Below are 25433 nucleotides of genomic sequence, written 5' to 3'. Positions count from 1 at the left end.
TTGCACGTGTGCTGGAGAGATTGCCCTGCATACTCTTGGGAGTCCAGAAGGCTGTGTAGCCAAGCTTTCTCCTACAACTGCACACTATACTTCCCTCAGCACTTGCAGACTCCTAATCCAAACTTACCTTAATGGTCACTTTTTAAAACGTACTTACACAGTTACCCCGGACCTTCCTCCCCCCTGCAGACAGATCATGCCTTTTCCTGACATTTAGTTTGGCACCAGGTGTAAGCATCACAGGACAAGCTCTGCAATGCAGCAGTGGTTTTGCAACTTTGGGACAGTTACCCTTTGAGCATCAAGTTGCACATAGGTAAAATGGGAGTCACAATACCTGTCCTTCCTAACATATTGCAAGAAAGTTTGGGATATTGTAAAGCTTAATAGAAATCTAGAGAATTAATAATAAACACAAGACTAACACACACATTCCAAAGCCATCAACAAATCACTCTACTTTTTGACTCCTCTTTCTTCTTTTATTTTAAACTAGAGATCCAGTGCACAAAATTCGTGCATGGTGGGGGGGGGCGTGTCCCTCAGCCCAGCCTGCACCCTCTCCAATCTGGGACCCTGGTAGGATCGGGCCCAAATGGGCAGTCAGACATCCCTCTCACAGTCCAGGACTGCTGGCTCCCAACTGCTTGCCTGCCTGCCTTCCTGATTGCCTCTAACTGCTTCTGCCTGCCAGCCTGATCACCCCCTAACCACTCCCTGCCAGTCTGATTTTTGCCTAACTGCTCCCCTGCCAGCCTGATTGCCCCTAACTGTCCTCTCCTGCAGGCCTGGTCACCCCTAACTGCCCTCTCCTGAAGGCCTGGGTCCCCCACAACTGCCCTTCCCTGCAGGCCCGCTCACCCCCAACTTCCCTCATCAGCCGGCCTGGTCACCCCTAACTGCCCTCCCCTGCAGGCTTGATCGCCCCCAACTGCCCTCCCTTGCAGGCCTGGTCCCTCCCAACTGCCCTCCCCTGCTGGCCATCTTGTGGCAGCCATCTTGTGTCCACATGGGGGCAGCCATCTTGTGAGTTGGAGTGACAGTCAATTTGCATATTACTCTTTTATTAGATAGGATTAAATTTATTGGGGGTAACACTGGTTTATAACATGATATAAATTTCAGGTGTGCAACTTTATAATATAATATCTCTATACTCTTACACAGAAGTCTAGTGTCTTTCTGTCACATTGTATTTGACTGCCTTTATTTTCTAATTTACTTTCTTCTTCTTAAAACAGACACTCGACATCACTATTTCCCCTACTTCCACTTGGTACAGACAAAGATTACAGGGCATAATTCCCACCTGGGCAGCTCCCACAGCCTTGAGGGAACATATGGCCCTTGGGAAAGTATTCCAAGAGCTAAACATTTTACTCAAAGACCTAGTTTAGCACTCTATTTCTGCTGCAGGTTCATTTGTAGAGTTTGCTCAAGGTATTTTATATATGCAAGCAGCAATTTCCTCATTAGAAAATTGAGGATGATAATAGTTGAGGATTATAGTAATAGTTATTGTGACTATTGAAAAAATTATGTATACAGTGCATTTAACAGATAATATCTGCCTAGCAGATAATATTAAGCAGTCAATAAATTTTTAATTTATTACTTATAATATTGTACATAATATTGTACCATAACAGTTTACTATACTATGATAAATATTATTAGTATTAGTTCTTTCACTATTGTTTTTAATATTCAACCTATTTTTCCCAATGGATGGGGAGCATATCTTTATCTTTCTTGTGGCAAACACCAGTGCCATAGTAAGCAAAGGTCATATGGTCGGTTATATTCCATAATGCCATAGGTCTTACTCCTTGAACTGTCAGCTGCCTATCATGTAATGCAGTAACTTGCTATTGAAACATTCTAAAATGTTCTGTAAGAATAATTGATTTATGTACCTTCAAAAACATGTTTGACCGATTGCTATGGAAATATTGACTTTGCAGAGACCATCAAACACATAAAATTAATCTGACCTGTGGAAAGTTAGCTTGAAACCTGGGCTCTTCCTGACAAATCTTCACAGATGTGTTCCGGGTAACCTCATCTGGTTTTGAAAACCCTTCAGGAAAAGATTCATGAACATGTTCTGAGAGATTTTCAGGTAAGTGAGTATTCCGGTAGCGGGTTCCATTAAGATCGATGCAGCCTGGAGGGTGTGTATCTATATTGGTTTGATACTTCAACAATCCTCTAAAATTAAATTAAGAAAAAAATAAAAACAGGAAGGTGAAAAAAAAATAATTGAAATCAGGAAACAGTATAAGAAAATAAACTCTTCTTGTTAACTTTACATAGTATCTATCCAAAGTGTTTCTCATATATCTTACTTAAGAGCAATAGAGAAAATTTAGCTCAACTCTAACTCCCACACCCAAAATGCCACAAATAAATGGAAGGGACAAACACATTTGATCTTTCTAAGTATTTTTTAATTTGCCAGCCTTTTTTCCAAATCCATTAGGCATTCATATAATCACAAGTTTCAGTTCAATAAACACTATAATGAAGGGTATTTTGCTATATCTTCAAACACAAATGAAAAAACACAGGAATCATATTTGGTTTGGCTAAGATTGAATAAAATAAGGCCTTACTGGTTTCCAGAGAAACATTAAGTAAACATGACAGAAAACTAGAAGCTTGCATCTCTTATGGTCTGAAAACAATTAATACATAGTAATCAGACCATAAACTGTTTATTTGTTTTTTATTTCTCCATAAACAAGATCACATAAAAAGCTCAAAATAAGAAATCAGACAGGCTAAAATCCTAAAATCCTATTCAGATTGCTCCACATTTTGAGACACTCTAAGATATGATATTCAACTTTCTGTTTTCTGCATTTCTTATCAATAAGGAATAAAGTAAGATCTATGTCATGGGGGTAGTGCATCAAATGATAGATTGTACAGAATATCTTTTTTTTTTTTTTTTGCACAAAGATACAATTTTGAAAAGCAATGGAAATTTTTCAGTGTGTTGCCATTTTATTTCAAAGACAATGAAATTTGTATTTCTAAAATTATGTTTTCTAGTTGGCAAGGGTATGTTTTAAAATTACCCTTCATGCTCCTAAGTAATTAATTTTAGTACATTAATAAAGTATATTTTTAGTATATCACAGTTATAATGATTTTATGAAGATGCTATTATAAAACCACAAAAACTATATCATAAATAATGATACTAAATAGCTCCACATATAAAAGCTAGAAAAGCAATAGCTGAGACAGTCATGGTGGAAGGCACCACCTATTCTATCTGATCAATCTCCTTTTTTACCCTTCTGCTTATGTTTAATTCTCTTTCTCTCTTCTTTTTCATTTATGTTCTTCCTTATAACTAGTCACTGTTAAAGAGCATGGTACATATCAGGAGCATCTAAGTAGTGGGCTGTATCCTATCTAATAAATGAGTAATATGCAAATTAACCATCAATCCGCTACACCCACAAGCCACACCCACCAGCCAATCAGGAGCGAGTATGAAAATTAACCCAACCAAGATGGCTGCAGCCACAGAGCAAGCAGGAGGCTTGGGTTTCCCCAGCAATGGAGGAAGCCAAGCTTTCTGCACACCCTGGCAGGCCCAGGCCTCCACTAAAGGCTACAAAGTTTCAATTATAGAAGATAAATAAATCCCAACAAAAATGGCAGCAGCCATGGAGCTGGAGAGAGCAGGAGACTTGAGTTGCCCGGGTGATGGAGGAAGCCAAGCTTCCACAGCCCTGGCCTGCCTTGGCCTTGCTCAAGGCTACAAAGTTTCAATTATAGAAGATAAATAAATCCCAGATACCATGGCCTCTGCTTAGGACACCGGGGGGCATGGCCAGCCTGCAAACCACCACAGGCCCCTCGCCCAGGCCACCCCATGCCCCAAAGGAATCCCCACCCTGACGCAGGACACCCTTCAGGACAAACCAGCTGGCCCCCACCCGTGCACCAGGCCTCTATCCTATCTAATAAAAGAGTAATATGCAAATTGACAGTCACTCCAGCACACAATATGGCTGCCCCCATGTGGTCAAAGATGGCTGCCCCCATGTGGACACAAGATGGCTACCACAAGATGGCCAGCAGGGGAGGGCAGTTGGGAGGGGTCAGGCCTGGAGGGAGGGCAGTTGGGGGCAATCAAGCCTGCAGGGGAGGGCAGTTAGGGGTGACCAGACTGGCAGAGGTGGGAAGTTGGGGGTGACTGGGCCTGCAGGGAAGGGTAGTTGGGGAGAGACCAGGCCTTCAGGAGAGGGCAGTTAGGGGTGACCAGGCCTGCAGGGGAGGACAGTTAGGGGCAAACAGGCTGGCAGGGGAGCAGTTAGGCATCAATCAGGCTGGCAGGGGAGTGGTTAGGGGGTGATCAGGCTGGCAGGCAGAAGTGGTTAGAGGCAATCAGGAAGGCAGGCAGGCAAGCAGTTGGGAGCCAGCAGTCCTGGATTGTGAGAGGGATGTCCGACTACTGGGATCGGGCCTAAATGGGTAGTTGGACATCCCTTGAAGGGTCCCAGATTGGAGAGGGTGCAGGCTGGGCTGAGGGACACACTCCCCCGTGCATGAATTTCATGCACCGGGCCTCTAGTTTCATAATAAACATGACTAGGCCACACATGCATTTTTAAAAGTAAGGCAGTAGACAGGGCCTAGGTTCAGAATAAATTAGTGGATAATATATAAATGTGAGCCAAGCACATAATCCTTCATAGAGTTCTAGTCAGATCATGTAATTGTTATGTCATTATGCTTGGAAAACCCATTAATTTGACTCAGCTTCCATTACAAATAATGATTTATTAAAACCTGATGCTCCTATTGGCCATCCTGAGGGTGGGGGCTGATGAATGAGCAGGCCAAAAATCTCAGGCATTTATTCTACTAGCCAGAAGTTGAACAAACATTGGCGTAACACACTTGGTACTAGTCTAGGTGGTTCTATAAAGTTCAAAAAAGAGTCAAATCTAACCCCTAACCCTCCAGAAACTTATAATCTAGTAGAAGATATGTTGGAAGTAGCTAAACCTAAGTTAGACCACAGATAATAATTGGAATAGAGTGTTTTAGTAATACCTTATTAATGTACGGGAGACACCAGGACTAGTACAGAGCAGTTATATACATTTCACCTTATTCTCACAACTATGCATGAAGTAGAAATTATTATTCCCACTTTACAAATTGAGATACTATTTTAATAGATAAAAATATACCCCAGGGACACACAACTGATAAGTGGCAGAACCAAGATTTGAATCCAGGTCTCACTCAAATTCTATGTTCTTCTCTCATTAGATCATAACAACTTCCCTCTTTAAAAGGTAAAGTAGGGAATTATTAATATTTATTAAGAAAGCATGTCAGGAATTTTTTAAACATCTATTTCTCACTTAAATTTCAAAACAAAATTATTATACAATGTAAATATTTTTATTCTTATTACACAGATGAGAGATTTTGGTAAGAGATTAACTAAGTAGTAGTCAAAACATGGGATTCAGAAACCTCATGTCCCTAACTCCATATCATGCCAAGCAAATTGGTTAAAGAAGTAATAATCAAAGGAAGGAGTTCAAATGAACAAAACCCTGGAAATAAGGTCAGATAGAATGTGTGTGTGTGTGTGTGTGTGTGTGTGTGTGTGTATGTGTGTGTGTTGGATGGGGGCTAATTAACATCAGGCAAAGGAATGTTATTTATTCCTTCTCCAAAGTCATAACAGTGTTGTTCAGGTGAACATGACCCCGTGAGCTAATGGTTCTTAGAATGATAAATGCCACTATGCAGTACAACTCTTCAGGTCAGCTCAGTCAAATAAGCAATGTTGCTGTTCTTGGTGTACAAAGTGGCCCATAATATTCTAGAATCCCTTTTAATCCTGAGGGACTTATGCTATTTTAAGCTACTCTCGAGGTAAATGGCATAGGCTACCTCTGTCATAAAACCCCATTAAAGTGTTCTTTTCTTTGTCTCAGTTTGTAATTGTTGCCATCAAACTGACATGTAAAAGAGAAAAGGTCTATAGACAGACAATGACAACAAACAAAAATGTAATGAAAAAAAATCAAGTATGGAATCGCAGGTAATTTGGCTAAATTAGGTGGTAAAGATACAGATGGGTTCACAAGGAAGGACGCTGGCAAATTTTGAGCTCAGCACTGAAAGGACAGGCATTGGGCATGTCAAAGAGGTGCTTGATGCTTCAATGCCTATTTTCATAAACTTCACAACCAATGTGTGTGGTAAAGATCAGTGGCCCCATCTTTGAATGAGGGAAAACTTTTGGAGCTCTTAAGTGATCTGCCCAAGACCACACTGTCAGTCAGTGGCCAAGTCAGAGCCCAAGGCCATGCGCCTGCAACAGGCCTACGTCCTGCAGAATTCCCATCCTGATTATGGACAATATTCTGACATTAAAGACCAGTGTATGCACTGAACAAAAATGTATGGAAATACATGACCATCAAACCAATACTTTTATGTTATTTTTCAGGTTTCATTAAACACAGTAAGTTACTTTTTCATGGTACTAGTAAAAAATAGAAGTGCTTTTTTTTGGGGGGGGGGGTAATAATCCAGAATTTTTTAGAATTCTTAGAGGATACATTTTTAAAAATATACTACTTTTTTAAAATTATATTTCAATAATTTTATTCTGAAGAAATTTGAATAGGAATGTAAACTAGATATTCTGGATACTTGGATTGGTAGATGAAAATCAAATACCTCTTTAATCCATTTACTTCATTATGACCACATTTGTTCAAATTGAATGTGTGTGGTTTTTATGATTGTTTTGAATAACTGGTACCTACATAATATAATTCATGCAGATATAACTTACTTGTCTTCCTTTTGAGTTTAATGTTATCTTCTCAAATACAACAGAGTTTTAAGTATCATGCAGCTCTGTGTCTACATGCCAAACAATCCTGATCTTTCTTCTTGCCCCACATCAACACAGAGATATTCATATTTTACATGTATTATTTTATTGTTTTGAACCTTATTAATTTAAATGATATGGCCCCTAGCTTCAAGAAGCTTATGATTTAACATACTGCTTTCCAATAGAACTTCCTGTGATGGTGAAAAGAGTCTAAATCTGTGCTGTCCCATATGGAAACCATGAGTTACATGTGGGTATCGAGCAACTGAAATGTGGCTAGTGCAGGCAAAAAACTGAATGTTTCTTATTATTTCATTTTAATTCATTTAAATTGAATAGCCACAGCTATAATGGGTATAATCAGACATGACAGCAACAATAACAAAAAAGCAAAATGAGTAATGCCATATAGAGATAGAGTGACCTCTTAAGGGTAAATGAGATAATGAACTTTGATTATGACATTCTGGAAAGGGCTTCATTGGAGGACGTAATGAAGGCTGTAGAGGTTCCAATGGTTAGAGAATAGGAGAATCACATTGCAATATGAGGGAGCAAGATGAACAAAGCAGGTGGCTTATTCCCAAATTAGAAGAGGGGATCACGTCTTATTCATTTATATAAACCCCCTATGTCCATACTCATTGCAAAACATTGTGAGCCTTCCAGCAAGTTTCTTGCACATGAGAAACCTTCAATGCACTTCTAGTGAATAGAAATAACCATATAATTTGTTTGAATATAACACATATATCTAATAGTTAAAATACAGGAAACATTCCTGCATATGTGTACTGTATCTTTCATAATTAAATGATATATACTTTGAAAGTAGAAAACAGAAAGAAAAAAGGATGGTAGTGAATGGTAAACAGAAAATCTTGCCAAGTAAAGGCAGTGATACAGTTGGGGGCAGGGAAAGGAGGCTCACAGAGCATGTGAGAACAGGAATGCTTATTACTTATTTTTAGTAATAGTGTACTATGTTCCAAAGGAGAGATTTTGAAGTCTCTTTGGAATTCCTGGTGTTCTATTAGGAGAAATCAACGATTTTGTCGTGCACTAAATACAAGTTTGAGGATGCTATTGTTTTTGCACATAAGGGTTTCAAGATATGTTTTCAACACTCAACAATGTTTCAAAAGTAGGTTTTTCTTCTTTCTCCCCTTTTTTTGAAGATATATTATAGTTATACTCCCATGGCTGTGATAAAAATAATAAAAAATGTAGTACTCAGAATAAACCCTAGTGGTTACAGCATATAACTCATAAAAAATACGTTGTGGCAAAAGTTGAATATTACAAAATACCACCTCTGCTGAAAGGAGAATCACAAAATCATTCCTACTTTAATTGCGTGTATAAATTTCTAATAAATGCCGTGTCATTCACGCTATTTTGTTTGTGGTGCTTTTATAAAGTGAAGAAAAAATCCTTGTCCCATGAGGAACCTAGTTTTTAACCTGGTTTCTATTAGTCAAAATGTTTCTATTATTTACAGAAAAAGATAACTTGTTTCTCAAAGTTCTTTTAACTTTGCTTCAAATACAAAAAAAGAGCTTAAGAAAATACACTCATATTCTATATTTCAAAACCTAATGGAATTCACTGGATTCTGTACTCCACTGGAATGTACACGACTTCAGATCAAGAATTTTTCCTGTGACCCTGCTATTTTTCTGGTGCTATAACTGTGCCTGTAATCTATAGAAATGGTTCAATGAATATTCATTTAATGAATTAGTGAATGTATAGACATTTTGTGATGGTTGTTGTTGAAACACATGATTGAGGAGTTATCTGTTTTGTGTGTTTTTGTTGTTTGTTTTAATTAGTACACTTAGAGAGAGAAAGAGACAGAGAGAGGCAGAGAGAGAAACATTGATACATCGATGTGAGAGGGAAACATAGACAGGTTGCCTTCGTATGTACTTGGACTGGGGATTGAATCAGCAACCCAGGTATGTGCCCTGACTGGGAATCAACAGGCAACCTTTTGCTGCACAAGACAACACTCAACCAACTGAGCCACTCTGCCTGGCAAGTCATCTGGCTATACCAAACACAGAAGTGAGTTTGAACTCATATTCTAACTTTAAACATGTTTAGATTTTGCATATGGTATTTAGTAAAATGGAACATGTATGTTCATTCACCTTTGTAAGGAAATAGCATTAATTCAGTCTGCAGCTCGATTGGTGTGGCTCAGTGGTTGAACATCAACCTAGGAACCAGGAGGTCATGGTTCAATTTCCAGTCAGGACACATGCCCGGGGTTGCTGGCTCGATCCCCAGTATGGGTCCTGCAGGAGGCAGCCAAGCAATGATTCTCTCTCTCCCTCTCTGAAATCAATAAAAACATGTATTTTTTAAAAAATTCAGTCTGCAACATGCATCATTCCTCTTCACCCTCCAATATTGCCAAGTCCAATCTGAGATCTTAACACTGCCCTGACCCTAGGCCAATTCTAACATCAGCAGACACCTGGACTGGGGATCGACCAGCAATCTAGGTATGTGTACTGACTGGGAACCAACTGGCAACCTTTAGAGCAGCATCTAGAAGTAGAGAGATTTCCTAAACTGGGGACCTAAAGTGCCTCAAGGAAACCCTAAGCACTTGGGTTCCCCTCAAACCAAAGCTTTTACTCTTATCCCCACTGGCTCTTGCTGCTACCTTCTTTCCTGGGCTCTTGCTACTGACACCTGAGTGTGTTTGTATCCTGCAGCCTGAGTTGAACATGCATTGTGTCTAGTTCTTACTGATGGTACTACCCTGATACAAGACGGGGCAACACAGACAGGGCCAGCATCATGGGTGTGGCCTGTGCAGTCTCCGGAGACCCAGCTCTTAGAAAGGTCCCGTGATTGGTTCAATACTCTGTTGTCACTAAGTTAAAATGCTTAATTTTTTATCAAGAGGCCCCGCATTTTCATTTTGCACTGAACCCTGCAAATTGTCTGCCACAGATACTAGGCAGCCAGCAAAACTAAACCTTGCAGTATAAGAGCAAAGGATAAAGACATGAACCTTCCTGAAATGTCTGAATTAAAATTGGTCATTTTACTAAGTTTCCTCAGCTGAAAAAGAGAGAGGGTACCCGTTACTCTCTGATTCATTAGTATAAAAGAATAAAGATTTTGATCTCTTGGGAAGAAAAAAAAATAGGCAAGGATCCAATATTTCTTAGCATTCCCTCTGCTTTCAGGCTTTACTAAAATGGCAGTGAGAGATAGAACACTAATGTACTAAAAACATTTCTTAAAATAAATGTAGACCTTGTTCCTTCTCCTTCCTCCCCAACTTCCTCATCCTGTACTTCCAGCTGGAACCACTTGTTATTATAAATAATGTCCCAAGAGAAAAACTGAGGTCAAATTTATGTAAGAAATATTTGGTCTGGAGCTCACTATTTCTACCCTAAAGTGGGAATAAAGTAAACTCAGTTTAGAAGATTAACATTCATTAGAATATGTAGCTTATAGCATAAATGAATTTATGTACATGGAAATGCTCTGTATATAGTATATCTAGCTATACATATGGTATTATTAAGGAAGAAAATACCATGTAACCTTAATTCCCACCCCCACCTAGCTTTCAGAATAAAATATCAGCAAAAATAAACCATTTTTTTTACATAAAAACAAAAATTAATCCCATGAGTAGGAAATTATAAGTGGGAAACACACACACATGTCTAAAAGGTCATAGTTTTAGAACACTATATGTATTAACATATGGGAAATATGTAAATACTATTATGGGAGGGGATTTGAATTTCATATAGGAAAGACAATTCCTCTGGAATTTAATTCAATATATATATTTAAGTGAAAATTTCAAAAACCAAAATGTGAAAGAAAGCAAAGAGAAATTAATTTTTCCTTCTATGATTCAAATAATTCTTAATCACAGAAGTATAGAAAAATCCCCAACAAAAATGTGCCAGTCTGAATACAACCAAAATAGTCAAGACTTAATAGCTAATTCCTCTAGCATTGGAATTGATATACTAGTTGCCATAATAACATTACCTAGATAACACTAAATATAAGTGACAGTCCCAAAATGGAAATCCAAGTTACACTTAAAAAACACACAGATTATTTTTTACTAGGAGCCCGATGCATGAAGATTCATGCTAGAATGGGCTTTCCTTTCCCTGGCTGCCAGCACCACCTTTCCACTCTGGCCCAGCCCCTTTCTGCTCAGGCCCTGAAGCCGCCTCTTTCCACTCCAGCCCCACCTTCCCACACTGCCCAGAGGACCTGAGAGACCGGCAGTGGGGCAGAATGCCTGCATCCCACCCGTCACTCAGCACCTGTGTATGCAAATTAACCGCCATCTTTGTTGGGTTAATTTGCATATCCCTCCTGATTGGCTGGTGGCGCAGCAGAAGTATGGTCAATTTACATGTTTGCCTATTATTAGGTAAGACTAGAGGCCCGGTGCATGAAATTCATGCACAGGGGCGGGGGAGTGTCCCTCAGCCCAGCCTGTACCCTTTCCAATCTGGGACCCCTCGAGGGATGCCTGACTGCCCATTTAGGCCCGATCCCAATGGGGCCTAAGCAGGCAATCGGACATCCCTCTCATAATCCAGGACTGCTGGCTCCCAACTGCTCACCTGCCTGCCGTCCTGATTACCCCTAACCGCTTCTGCCTGCCAGCCTGATCACCCCCTAACCACTCCCATGCCAGCCTGATTGATGTCTAACTGCTCCCCTGCCAGCCTGTTTGCCCCCAACTTCCCTCCTCTGCCGGCCTGGTCACCCTTAACTGCCCTCCCCTGCAGGGTTGATCACCTCCAACTGCCCTCCCTTGCAGGCCTGGTTCTTCTCAACTGCCCTGCCTTGAAGTCCTGGTGCCTCCCAATTGCCCTCCCCTGCTAGCCATCTTGTGGTGGCCATCTTGTGTCCACATGGGGGCAGGATCTTTGACCACATGGGGCAGCCATCTTGTGTGTTGGAGTGATGGTCAAACTGCATATTACTCTTTTATTAGATAGGATAGAGGCCTGGTGCACGGGTGGGGGCCAGCTGGTTTGCCCTGAAGGGTGTCCCAGATCAGGGTGGTGGTTCCCTTGGGGCGTGGGGCAGCCTGGGTGAAGGGCCTGTGGTGGTTTCAGGCCGGCCACGCCCCCTGGCGACCCAAGTGGAGGCCCTGGTATCTGGAATTTATTTACCTTCTACAATTGAAACTTTGTATCCTGGAGCGGAGCCAAGCCTCCTGTTCGCTCTGTGGCCGACAGCCATTTCTGTTTGGATTTGTTTACCTTCTATAACTGAAACTTTGTAGCCTTGAGTGGAGGCTTACGCCAGCCAGGGCAGGGGAAAGCTTGGCTTCCTTTGTTACTGGGGAAACCCAAGCCTCCCTCCTACTTTCTCTGTGGCTGTAGCCATCTTGGTTGGGTTAATTTGCATACTCACTCTGATTGGCTGGTGGGCATGGCTTGTGGGTGTAGCAGAGTTAGGGCCAATTTGCATATTACTCTTTTATTAAGTAGGATTACTATCTGCAATAAGAATTGGAGAAAATTGGAAGGGCATAAAAGGACAACACATTCCTACCTAAGATCCAATTAATAGAATTCCACGTCAGCAAATACTGAGTGAGTGATGTCTTGTAAAAGGGATTCAACTGATAGAGATAGGCAAAAACATCCCTATCCCAAAAACACTTTAGTTCATCTAGGATACATCACTCTGCTGTGTTTTCTCTTCCACACTGGAACTCACAGATACATGATGAGAGTAGGCAGAAGAGAACACTGGAATTTTCCACTACTCAATTGCAGCATCAGCTATAACCTGACTTTCTCCCTTTTACCTAAGATTTTATATAGTGTATAATATTCTTCACTTCTGGATATATGATGTTTATGTGAACTGATCTTTCCTCTGGACATTTTCAAGGAGTATATAGGCAGGTTCATTCTTTTTTCTTATGCAATTCCCATTCTTATCCTTATTTTATGTTGGTAGCCATTGCAAGTACCCTCTGAGGCTTGTAATAGACTTGAAAAGGTGTGAAAATCTGTACTCTGAATGAAGAGATACAAAGACACAGTGTGGCAATAAATAATACTGATAAGAGTGGCTCTTCCACTGTATTTTTATTGGCTCTAGCCCAGAATCTAGCCTTTTAATTATTATTTCCAAATTATGAAGAAGAATTATAGAGATAAAAAATAACACATCAATGTGATTTTAGTGTTATTTTTATTAATAAATGTATTATGTGCCATGACAAGGTTGTACATTTTAAGAAATGATTATAGCCTGCCCAGTGTGTCTCAGTGGCTGAGTGCTGACGAGGAGGTCATGGTTCGATTCTCAGTCAGGACACATGTCTGGATTGTGGGCTAGACCCCCAGTAGGGGGCATGCAGAAGGCAGCCCATTGATGATTCTCTCTCATCATTGATGCTCTCTCTCTCTCTCTCCCTCCCCCTTCCTCTCTGAAATCAATCAATCAATCAATCAATACATATATAAATAGTTATAAAGCAGTACTAAAAAGAGGGCATTTCCTTCTCTGTTTCCTTGTAGGACAAAATTTCACCTTCAAAATCTTGAAAGCTATATAACTTGTAACAAAATTTGATTTCTTACTCAAAGCACACAAGCATAAGCATACACACTCACCAGCTTATATAGATAAATTGGAATGATAGCCTAGATATTCACATGACATGAATGTATTTCAGTGTAAACAAGAACACCTTCTAAACCATGAGTTAATAATTCAATAAAATGGTAGGAATTAAATGGTTATATTTTGAGGTCAGATTGTGGGTTCAATCCAAAGCCCTATCATGTACTAACTGGGTGGTTTTGGGTAGTCATTAAAAACTTTTTTTTTTCAATCAAAGTTCACATTTAATACCATTCTGCACCAGTTTCAGATGTACAATAAAGTGGCCAGAAAACCATGCATTGCCGAAACCAGTTTGGCTCAGTGGATAGAGCGTCGGCCTGAGGACTCAAGGGTCCCAGGTTCGATTCCTGGTCAAGGGCATGTACCTTGGTTGTGGGCACATCCCCAGTAGGGGGTGTGCAAGAGGCAGCTGATCGATGTTTCTCTCTCATCGATGTTTCTAACTCTCTATCCCTCTCTCTTCCTCTCTGTAAAAAATCAATAAAATATATTTAAACAAACAAACAAACAAATCATGCATTTCACAGAGTGGTCTCCCTGCCATCTCAAGCAGCCACCTGGCCCTACACATATTTATCTTGATATTATTGGCTATATTCCCTATGCTACAATCCATATATCTGTGGCTATCTGTAACTACCAATTTGCACTGCTTAATCCCTTCACCTTTTCATGCAGGCCTCCCTACCCCATCCCTTCTGACAGCTATCAGTCTGTTCTCTGTAACTAATTTAACCTTCTGTGCTTCCTTTTCTCACCAGTAAAATGAGGACAATAATAATACTTACTTCATAGTGCTGTATTTAATAAAAATGTGTGTGTCTACATATGTATATGTATATACATAAAGAGCCAAGAACAGTACCTGAAACATCTCTATATATAAAAGCCTAAGAGACTGAACAACTGAACAACCAAACGACTGGTTGACCAGTCACTATGACATGCACTGACCACCAGGGGGCAGATGCTCAATGCAGGAGCTGCCTCCTGGTGGTCAGTATGCTCCCACAGCCAACCTCCCACGACTGGCCAACCTCTCGCGGCCCCTCCCTCTGGCTAGCCAACCTCCCACAGCCCCAATCAGCCCCAATTGCCGGCCAGGCTGAGAGACCCGGTCCGTGCATGAATTCATGCACTGGGCCTCTAGTCTATAATAATAAAAGTGTAATATGCAAATCAACTGAATGACCAAACAGCAGAAAGACCATCCAGATGACCTTCCAGATGACCACACTATGACATGCACTGACGCCAGGCCAGCCAAGGTGGGTGCGATGCGATTGGACGGGGGACTTGCCATCACCCCACGATCGCCCCACAGAAGGAGACCTAGGCCACCGGCCAGCAATGCTGTAGTGGGTGTGTGGGGCTGGCCAGTAATCGCCCCACAAAGGGAGGCCCAGGCCAGCCAAGTGATCACACCCCATGCCTGTCATCTGCAGAGAGAGCTGACCAGTGGCGGGGGAGGGGGAGGAGCACTGCACAGATGGCAAGCAGTGGCAGCGGTGGGGTGGGGCTAGCTTACGGCAGCCAGGGGAAGGAAAGCCCTGGTAGGTCCTGTTTGCTGACCAGGCCTAGGGACCCTACCTGATGGGTCCCAGATTGCGAGAGGGTGCAGGCGGTCTGAGGGACCCCACCTTCCATGCCTGAATTTCGTGCCCCAGGCCTCTAGTCCATATTTATAAAAGCCTAATATGCTAAGTGTCCGACCAAATGGTCGACTGACCAAATGGTCGACTGACCACCAGGGGGCAGATGCTCCAACCGGTAGGTTAGCTTGCTGCTGGGGTCCAGCCAATCGGAACTGGGTGAGATGAGTCAGACATGCCCTGGGGCCTCCCATGGTCCCTCCCTGGCTGGCCAGGCCCCTTTGGCTCCATCAGGACTGGGCGAAATGGTCCCAACAGCCCCAACTGCCGGCCAGGCCAAGGGACTCCACCTGTGCATGAATTTGTGCACCAGACCTCTAGTATCTAAACCTTGGAAATTATTATAAATAGTATCATTGTTATCCTCTAAAATTATGGTGCAGTATGATTTACAGGTCCATATATATATTTGTCCTCTAAGTTCTCTTACAGTTGCCTTCATGTGAGAACAAAATTGATCCAGTGGTTCCTATTTTTCCCACAAACCCATTGGTTTTAACTATGTATAAAACTTAAGCTAGAGATACATGTTAATGTAATATTTTAGCAGTCTAGTAAAATATCTATCTTTAAGAAGCTTTACTCAGTTAAATTATTTTTTAACTTCTTTTGGGCCACATACACCTTTGGGAATTGAGATTATATATATTATTAATTGAGAATATATAAATATATCTTAATCATATAAAGGTATACATGTATATGTAGTGTATATGTGTTTGTATTTCATAAATCCATAGATTCCCTGCATCCATTAAATAATTCCCAGAGATTATGAATCCAAGTTGAAAGCACATACTCTATTGAAGAAACAGAACTTCATGGTAGAAATAATGGGCATCAAATTTATAATAATTATGTCAATGTATCAGAAATTAAGCATCTATAAAGTATTCAGAAGAGATCATCTGTAAATGATGGATGGTATACAAAAGATTTAGCCATAATCATGAGCACAGAAATCCTCAACCTTCTGCCTACCATGTTAGAGGACATCCAATTAAAATCTCTAAAGCAGGACAAAACTAGGCAAATCTACTGTGTCTATTATTTTAAGGCTCTGGACTCCCAAATACCCATGTAGAATATTTGAGGTAATGTCTCCTTTTTTTTTTTTTTTTAAAGTTTTTTATTTTTTTTTAACATATTTTATTGATTTTTTATAGAGAGGAAGGGAGAAGGATAGAGAGTTAGAAACATCGATGAGAGATAAACATTGATCAGCTGCCTCCTGCACACCCACTACTGGGGATGTGCCCACAACCAAGGTACATGCCCTTGACCGATATCAAACCTGGGACCCTTCAGTCCACAGGCTGACGCTCTATCCACTGAGCCAAACCGGTCAGGGCAATGTCTCCTTTCGTGTTTCTGGCCCTAGGGCTAACTTAAAAGCAGTCCACCAACCTCCCTAGGACTTTCCTCTATGCCTCGGAATAGCTAGAATAACCATAGGTACAGGTTTATCCACATCCACAGCTTAATTAACAGTATCCCATTTCATTCTCAGAAGTGTTGGCTTTGAACAACTAATCATGTAGTCACTTCAAATCAGGAGGCAAGGAAAAGAAAACTGAATAGAAAATACAGGGAAAGAAATTTTTCTCCCGCAGGACTAGAATAGAATTTGCTTAACACACAACCCTGGGCTTCACCAAGTTCCCATTCGATGCTATAAGGAAGAGCAGGTGCCTCTTCCCAGTAGGACGCTCACACAAGCCTCTCCCGCCATGTCCATGTGGGTGAAAAGAGCCCATAATGCAAATGGCTTCTAAAAGAGAAGATACTTGGGAATCAGCGACTGTTAACACTTACATTGCATGGACACCTCTGCCCTACAATAGTATATTCTTAATTTCCTCCTCCTAGGAGCCATGCAGAGCCTACAATGAGCCTATCCTCATAAATATTTGTCTAACCCTGGTTAACTCCTGAGGCTCAACTCCTATGAAGCTGACAGTGCCTCTGGCCCATGAAGGTTGACAAAGGCTGCCCACAGTGTTCCCTGGGCTTAAGGAACACGTTTTTTAGAAACATGCACATAGAAAACGATTCCTTTAAAATTCCCCTAGACAGAGTGATTCAAGTAGAATTTAAATCATGCTCTAAAACAAACTCTTGCCAGCAAGTAATCCCAAATGGCAGAGAGTTCTGTTTCAAGGAATAGTCCAGGTAATCATTTATGAGAAGCCCAGCAGATCTGGCACAAGAGATTATTTACACTATTAATTGGCTCTCACCGCCATTCATACATTTGAGCAGGGCCTTCCTTTTGTCTTTTTCAGAATTATCACATTATAATTTCTCGCTGTGTAAATACAAAAATGAAATACAGTTACTACCCACAAAGCACTCCAGATCTAAAGCCAGTGGGAGTGTTGATTACAGTAAGATTGCGAGGTTAGAGTGCCAAATCTCATTTACAATGCATTCCCTTCACATGACTTTGAGAGGAATAGGGTTAGGCTCTGTAGGCTGAGGCTCTGTGACATTCATCACTGCTTTTCCCTCCAATATCCTTTTTATCAGTATGTGAGAATAGCAGTATATAACTCCTCCTGATGAGATTTTTCAAATGAAAATGAAGAAAGAAATATTCAATTATATTCATGTCTGGAAAGAGGAAACAGTTTGGCTCCTCTCCCCCCAGATGTCTTATGAATTGAAATGTCTTTATAATATAGCAAACAAATAGCAACCTCTTAGAAAGATGTATTAAAAATTAGAAGAAAAAAATTCCTCAGGAGGAAGCTGTCTTGCAAATCCCAAGATAAACATTTATTGTTAAAAATCAACTGAATTTTGAGACCTAACAATATTATACAAATTATTTTTCTTTCAAAGAATATTCTTCTTTTTCTCTTTTTATTGAATTTATTGGGATGGCATTGGTTGATAAAATTATATAGGTTTCAGGTATACAATTCTATAATACATCATCTGTATATTGTATTGCGTGTTCACTACCCCAAGTCAAGTCTCCTTCCATCACCATTTATCCCCCCACGCCTTCATCTGCCTCCTCCTTTCCTTCTGGTAATTATCATAACATTGTCTGTGTCCATAAGTTGTTGGTTTTTGCTTAATTGCTTCACCTTTTTTCAGCCAGCCCCACAACCTCCCTCCCCTCTAACAGCTGTCAGACTGCTGTCTGCATCTATGAGTCTATTTCTATTTCAGTTGTTAGTATACTTTGTTTTTTTTAGATTCCACTTAAAAGTGAAATCATAAGGTATTTGTCTTTGTCTGACTGGCTTATTTCACTTAACAACAGCCAAGATTTGGAAGCAGCCCAAATGCACTTACACAATGGAATACCACTCGGGTGTAAAAAAGAAGGAAATCTTACCTTTTGCTACATACAGCATGGATGGACCTGGAGAGTATTATGCTAAGTAAAATAAGCCAGTCAGAGAAAGATAATACCGTATCATTTCACTTATATGTGGAATCTACTCAACAAAATTAACAAAATAAAAACAGACTCATAGATACAGTGAACAGACTGACAGTTGTCAGAGGAGAGGGGGCTGGGAAGTTGGATGAAAATGATGGAAGGGGTTAAGAAAAAATAAATAAAACTGACACAGACAAAAGTATGGTGATTGCCAGAGGGAAAGGGGGTTAGTGAGAGGTGAAAGTGGGCAAAGGGGTGATAAATGGTATTGGAAAGAGACTTGACTTTGGGGATGAGTGCATGATGCAGTATGCAGATGATGTGTTATAGAATTGTACACTTGAAACCTGCATGGTTTTATTAACCAATGTCACCCAAAATAATTCAATAGAAATGTAAAAAATTATTATGTCTTTTTCAAGAATTAAAATAAACTGATTTTTCAAACAGTTAACTGTGGAGATTCTTCCCTTATACGGCTATTAGCATTGGTACAAGTATAATTATTTTCCTACTAGTATTTATTGAGTATGTATGTATTCTGCCTACATTTCTTCATTTACTTATATAAACCTGAGATAACCCTGTGATGTAGGTGATTTTATTGAGCCTGTCTACTAGATAAGAAAAAGAAAACATTATCTGTCAAGATCGTGCAGCTATTCAGTACTGTGTTGTTTAATGGCCATGCTATTCTAATCTTTTGAAGAAAATTAATGTATTTTTAAAAGATCCATTGAACATTGAAAAGTAACATCTGAGTTTAGTGCATATAAAATGTGTTTTTTTCAAGTGTCATGCAATTGATTGGCTTATAAATAATGAAGAAAAAATCTAAAACATAAGTAACAGCAATGCAAACTAGGTGAACCCGAGGGCACAAATAATCATGGAACAAGGATCTTAAATATTACCGATTGCAATATTTGGAACAAAGAAGGTAAGACTTCCATTTTGCAAACATCAGATGACATACCCAAAGAGCCTGCATTCAGTTTTGTTCCCAGCTTTAAAAGTAATACAGGGGCCTGGCTAGTGTGGCTCAGTGTTTGAGTGTCAACCCATGAACCAGGAGGTCATGCTTAGGTTCCCAGTCAGGGCATACGCCTGGGTTGGGGACTCCATACCGAGTGGGGCACATGCAGGAGGTAGCTGAATGATCATTCTCTCTTATCACTGATGTTTCTATCTCTCTCACCCGCTCCCTTCCTATCTCTGAAATCAATAAAATATATATTTAAAAGCAATACAGGGAAGCCGTGGCAAACTGCAGCCAGCATAATGTAGTGGGTTAGAAAGGTGGGCTTAGAAATCAGATACCTGGGGTCAAACCCAAGCTCTTCCTAATTGCCATGAGTTTTAGCAAGTTACTTCACCTCTCACTGTCCCTGGTCTCTCAAAGGAATAACAACAGCAGCAACAGCAGCAGATTTTACCAGGGTTGTTGGGAGGATTTAATGAGATAAACATTAGTAAGATATATGATAAGGGCTTAATGAATTTTACTATTAATACATTCAAAGGAACACCTTTATAATAATGATGAGATTGAAATATCATCATGCAAGAAACAAATGAACAGAATTTAGAGGAGAGTGATTCAGTTTCCATAGCCTCTAGAGTCATAAATTTTTTTAATCTATCTAGAAATTAAATTATGGTTCAAAATATAAAGAACTTTGTGGAAATTACAGCTTCCCAAAGACAGAATGGGCTCTTCAGAATATTTGCTTAGACATATTGTAGGGGAGATTCATAGAGTCTTGGTCAAGATATCCTTTAAGCTTCCTTCAAAATTTGAGATTCTCTGAAAATAAAAGTGACCTTAGAAGATCATATGAAGCAATTGCTGCTTAGGGAAATCAGCACACAATTTCTAATCGCTTCATCCTTAAAGCATAAAGTTTTCTAAAATTTCTAACCCACATTGATCCTTCAATGCCCTAAATTATAGAATTCTTGAAAATAAAATGTTTACAGGTGTAAAATATTTAGTGTAAAGTTATCTTTAGCTATTTCAACTGATTGATTTAAATTTCAAACTAATTACCAATGCTGGGAGACTAAAGATCACACATTAAATTGTTATTCTATATTACTATAGTACTGAGCATATTGATAAAAAAAAGGAGTAAATGATCAGCAAACAGTGATTTCCTGTTTAAATTTAAATTATACTGTTTAACAGCAATTTCAATATAAATCCAAGTAACCTGTTTTGAATAACTGCACTTTACTCATGTAACCAAAAGCTAAAGAATGAAGTTATCACGACATTTCATAGGTAAAGATTCGTGTAAGTCCTCAAAATATGCACAGATGTTAATAACTTCAAGATATTTACTTACAGAGAGAGCCTTTAGCAATGAAAAAAACGTTTTGAGAAATGTCCATTTTGAGAAAGCTGCACAACTTATCAATAGTTTGTCATGCACTAGAAGCTTTTATTCAAAATTAAGCTTTATAGGCTATAAACTCTTAATAATAAGAACAAATTCTGAGGATCTAATGTACAGCATGGTGACTATAGTTAATAACACTATATTGTATACTTGAAGTTTTCTAATAGAGCAGATATTAAGCATTCTCAACAGAAAATAAAAGAAAACACATACACAAGATAAAAAAAACTATGTGATGTGATGAATGTGTTAATTCATTTGCTTGTGGTAATAATTTCAGAACACATATGTATATCATAAAACTGAATATTTTATTTATTTATCTTTAAAGATTGTATACTGTAAATAATATAATTTTATTAGTCAATTATACTTTAAAAATTAAACTTCATTTAAAAATCTTCACTCTAGAATGCTCATAGTATTGTGTTTTTATTGCATAACACTTATTTTAGTATTAGGATATTTTTTTCATTTCTACCCATAATATGTAAAAAACTATTACTTCACTTGGTATGATTACATTTAATTCAGCCTATAGAGTCCTTTCATTATTTCTTTGTATAAAGTCACTTTATGCTCATGACCCTTTTTCTACAAAAAAAAATAAAATCAAAATTTAACTATGCCTTCTTTAATTTTCAAAAACAATGGAGAAAGAACTCGCAATATAATCTATTTAAACTTAAGTCTGAACTTCTGAGCCTTTAAAAAGGGACTCTGTTTTGAACTGCAAGGAAACAGTTTTTTGGTGGTTTTTTTTGAGAGTTTTAACTTAGTATAACATAAAGGCCAAAGATAGCATAAATTATAACAAATAACTGCATTTTTCTTAATCTGTTATAGATCTGTGTGTGAGAGAAAGAGATCACAATCTCAGATAAATCAAGATATTAACCCTTTTTTAAAAAATCTAAGACCAAATTCTCAGAAGTACTGAGCTCTTCTAATAGTGAAGAGAAAACAAACAACAACAAAAAAACACGTAAGTTATTCGGTCAGAATGTCAGGATTTGAAACCAGAATCTGTCATTGAGTCAACTTCCACAAGTTACTTACTCTCTCTAAACTTCAGTTTCCCCCCCATAAAGAGAAGGGTTTGCATTATTATTTACCCTTAAAAAATCATGGTCCTTTAATGAGATAAAGCATCTAAATAATTTTGAATTTATACTTGGCATCTAGTAAGTACTATGTAATTGTTTTCAATTACTGTTCATCAGTAGCATCTGCTTACTCATAGTCTATTTTATGATAATAGCTCTGGGCAGGCAAACAGACCACTTAAAGAACAGAATAGAATATAAAGCAGATTTTCTCTACCATGCTCTTTCCTTGTATTCAAATTCTCCACAGAATGTTATCCCTACAAAGGAGAAAGCTCCCATCGGCCATTCCTGTGTGGCAGAAATGGCTATCTGGAAGTCGGGATTACAATGTGTGGCTATGTTTCTGATGCTCTGCAATTATATAGTCTAGATCTATGGTACAGAACAAATCAAACCAGGACCTATGAGGCAGAGATCCATATAATACTGCTTTCTAAACCAGTGGTCTGCAAAATCAGGGAGGAGGAGGCGGGGGGGATTTGAACATGTGCCCTGGAAATAATATACAATTTATGTATATGACCTATATTGACAAAGTACACTATAAAACATTCTTTGAAGAAAGAATTAACAGCAGGTCTGAACCATTCTCCAACACTTCTCCTGGGAACATCTGAGATTAAGATAAATGGGGAATGCCAGATGTGTACCAGGCAACACTATTTATTATTGGTGGGATGCATCTGGACCAGAAGGACTGTGAGTGAATTATAAAATCATTTTAGGACTCACAACCTCAGCTTCATATGTGCAGTGTGCTCTAGCAACTGAAGGCATCCCTTGAGGAGACCTGGGCTGTTACCAAGATACTGGTTCCTGCGGAATGTAAGCCTTATCTAAGGCAAAGTAGTCCAGGTCTATCCATATGGTCTTGTCATCTTAAAACAGAGTTACCACATTGGGGGTAAGGGAGAGGAGATGGAAAATGGTTTCTGAACAATAATAGAGACTCCCACTGAAAAGGCACCTGGCATTATCCTGTTGACATTCTGTGTTGCCTTCTGCTACACGAAGTGAATCTGTCACCAGACAATGGCCTACTGTGTCATATTGGTGTGAGTGTTGAAACAAAACCAAAGTCCACTCTGGTGACCATGCACACATATACATACGTAAAAATATATCATTTTCATCCTCTGACCTAGTGGATTATTTCAAGCACCACACTTTTGAGAACACTGCTTGTGTCCACATACTTTTCAGAATAGTTGGGTTATATTCTTTGTCACAAGCTTAGAATACTTTCCTTTTTCCCTGGGTGATTTTCTAGTGTTTTGACACATCCTTGTCTTTGGTCATTGTAAATCTTTGGCTCCCTGCAACTATTATTGCCTCTAGGCCTTTTAAAACTAAAAACTGGTAACTCCATCATTACAAATTCCACAGCAGTGAGACATAAGGAATTTCTGGAAATTCTAATACTAAAATATCTTCTGGAAACTCTTTACTTCTTATTTTCTTAAAAAATTTATCATGATATAGCTACAGGGGCTTTAAAAATTATAACACCAAGGGAAAAGTAACTCTGTTTCTCAATTTTAATATAGTTTTATACTAGTTCCATTAAACATGCTATGCTAAAAATAAAGGTATTTCTTCCATTCTTGACACTACCCTCAATTCTAAGTAACCAAATAATTTACCACTCCCAATGACAATTCCGGCAAATGCATCTTTCATTACCCCATTTTTAGACACACATGGTTTTTAAAAATATTTTTTATAACTTACCCTGACACATGCAACATCAGCAGCATGTAGAAGACAAAGAAGAGATTATGAGTGTACCAGAAGATGTCATAGTTAGAAACTCTGAAAACAAACAAATAACTTAGTTTCAATGCCACTTCATATTCCATCTCACTGAAGAGTGTGCATTTCAAACATGTCACAATTGAAAGTTCAAATATGAGTTCATCTGAGATTTATCTATTATGTCAAAGGATTTACATACCATGCAAAGACAACTGGCAAAAATTATACATAACACTATCATATTTTTGAATTTGAAATAAAGACGTGAAAAGTTTAAAATAAGGTTTACTTTAAAGATATGATGTAAGGCTAAGGAGCAGTTATACTCGGCTCCTATATCTATTTGCTGTCCTTTCTATAAATATTCTCAATTTTCAAATGACTTCTAAAACAACTAATGTTCCTATTCCAATAAATATTTAGAGAGTAGTTTAAAGAACATTCAAATTGAGAGAAATTAAGTAAATGCTCATTAAAGTTTTATATTCTTTTCCTGGACAACGTATAACCTTGGTGCTACTGTCCTGCAGGAAAACAACGAGCCTGAAAATAAAGGAGTATGATAAACACAATCTATGGAATGTTTGAGACAAGTAAAAAAAAAAACAACTAACAGTTATTTTATTTCATATGTCCGGGTAGATATTCCTATATTAGAATCTTAGAGGTGGAGGGCAGATATTTGTAAAAACTTCTGAGAGGATTCTGATACAACCCCTAGATCCTTTTAGAACCCTTGACTTAAGCAATGGCCAATTGATTCACATTTACTTAATTCGGTTTCTGCTATCACAACCAAGGTCACGAACAACCTTGTCACATATGCCTTTTGCACATATCTAATTCTTTTATAATTTAAACTCCTATGAGTGGAATCGCTAGATCAAAGGGTACACATATGCAATGTTTTTGACACACATTGCCCATTGCTCTCTGAAAACATGGTTATTAATTACAAATCCAACTTTAGGAGTGCCTTTTTCCTCCAACCCATGTTCTACTTTATAAGTTTTCATTATTTTGTGTAAGTGGAATTGGGTATTATTTCATTTGTGTGTTACACACTTTTAATTCTTCTATTACTTATCGATTCATAATAATTATCCATTTCTATAATGAATTTTCCTGAATTGTTATGAGTAGAGTATACTATTCAAAATTTAAGACTGTACTAGTTCCACATGACTGTAATAATTTGTCAAATAACATGTTTACATTTCAATTTTTATAACGTATGTTGTTTTAGTTTACCTATTTTTAGAAAGTCAGATATTTTCAATATTTTTCTTGTCCATTATGAGATCTGATAGAGACTTAAAGTTTCTTCTAAAATTTTGATGTTGTGATTTTTTAATAGCTAATTTAATTATGTTGAATTTCATTCACTTACTCTTTATTTTCATCCTAAGTTCGTGATGGCACCTTTATTATTCAGTAGGTTCTTATACACAACAAAGTTTATTAACAAGGCTTTCTATCATCTCTATCATTTGTTCAATGTCATGGTTATTTTTGCAAGTTCTATATGCTTTCAGTTATGGAAGCTTTATCATTTTAATG

At 38.6% G+C, this 25433-nt stretch overlaps 1 protein-coding gene across 1 annotated transcript in view; it reads right to left on the bottom strand.

Moving 5' to 3' along the window:
- NOX4 (NADPH oxidase 4) overlaps window positions 1–25433 on the bottom strand; it is a 163895-nt gene that overhangs the window by 91025 nt on the left and 47437 nt on the right. The window contains exons 8-9 of the mRNA XM_008153612.3: window positions 23850–23930; window positions 1995–2211 (exon numbers count right to left, since the gene is read on the bottom strand). Of these exons, the coding sequence (XP_008151834.1) occupies window positions 1995–2211; window positions 23850–23930 (298 nt within the window). The remainder of the gene's footprint in view (window positions 1–1994; window positions 2212–23849; window positions 23931–25433) is intronic.

This window comes from Eptesicus fuscus, chromosome 13, assembly GCF_027574615.1.
Source record: "Eptesicus fuscus isolate TK198812 chromosome 13, DD_ASM_mEF_20220401, whole genome shotgun sequence".
NCBI classification, from domain to species: domain Eukaryota; kingdom Metazoa; phylum Chordata; class Mammalia; order Chiroptera; family Vespertilionidae; genus Eptesicus; species Eptesicus fuscus.
This window is presented reverse-complemented; position numbering and strand designations above follow the sequence as displayed.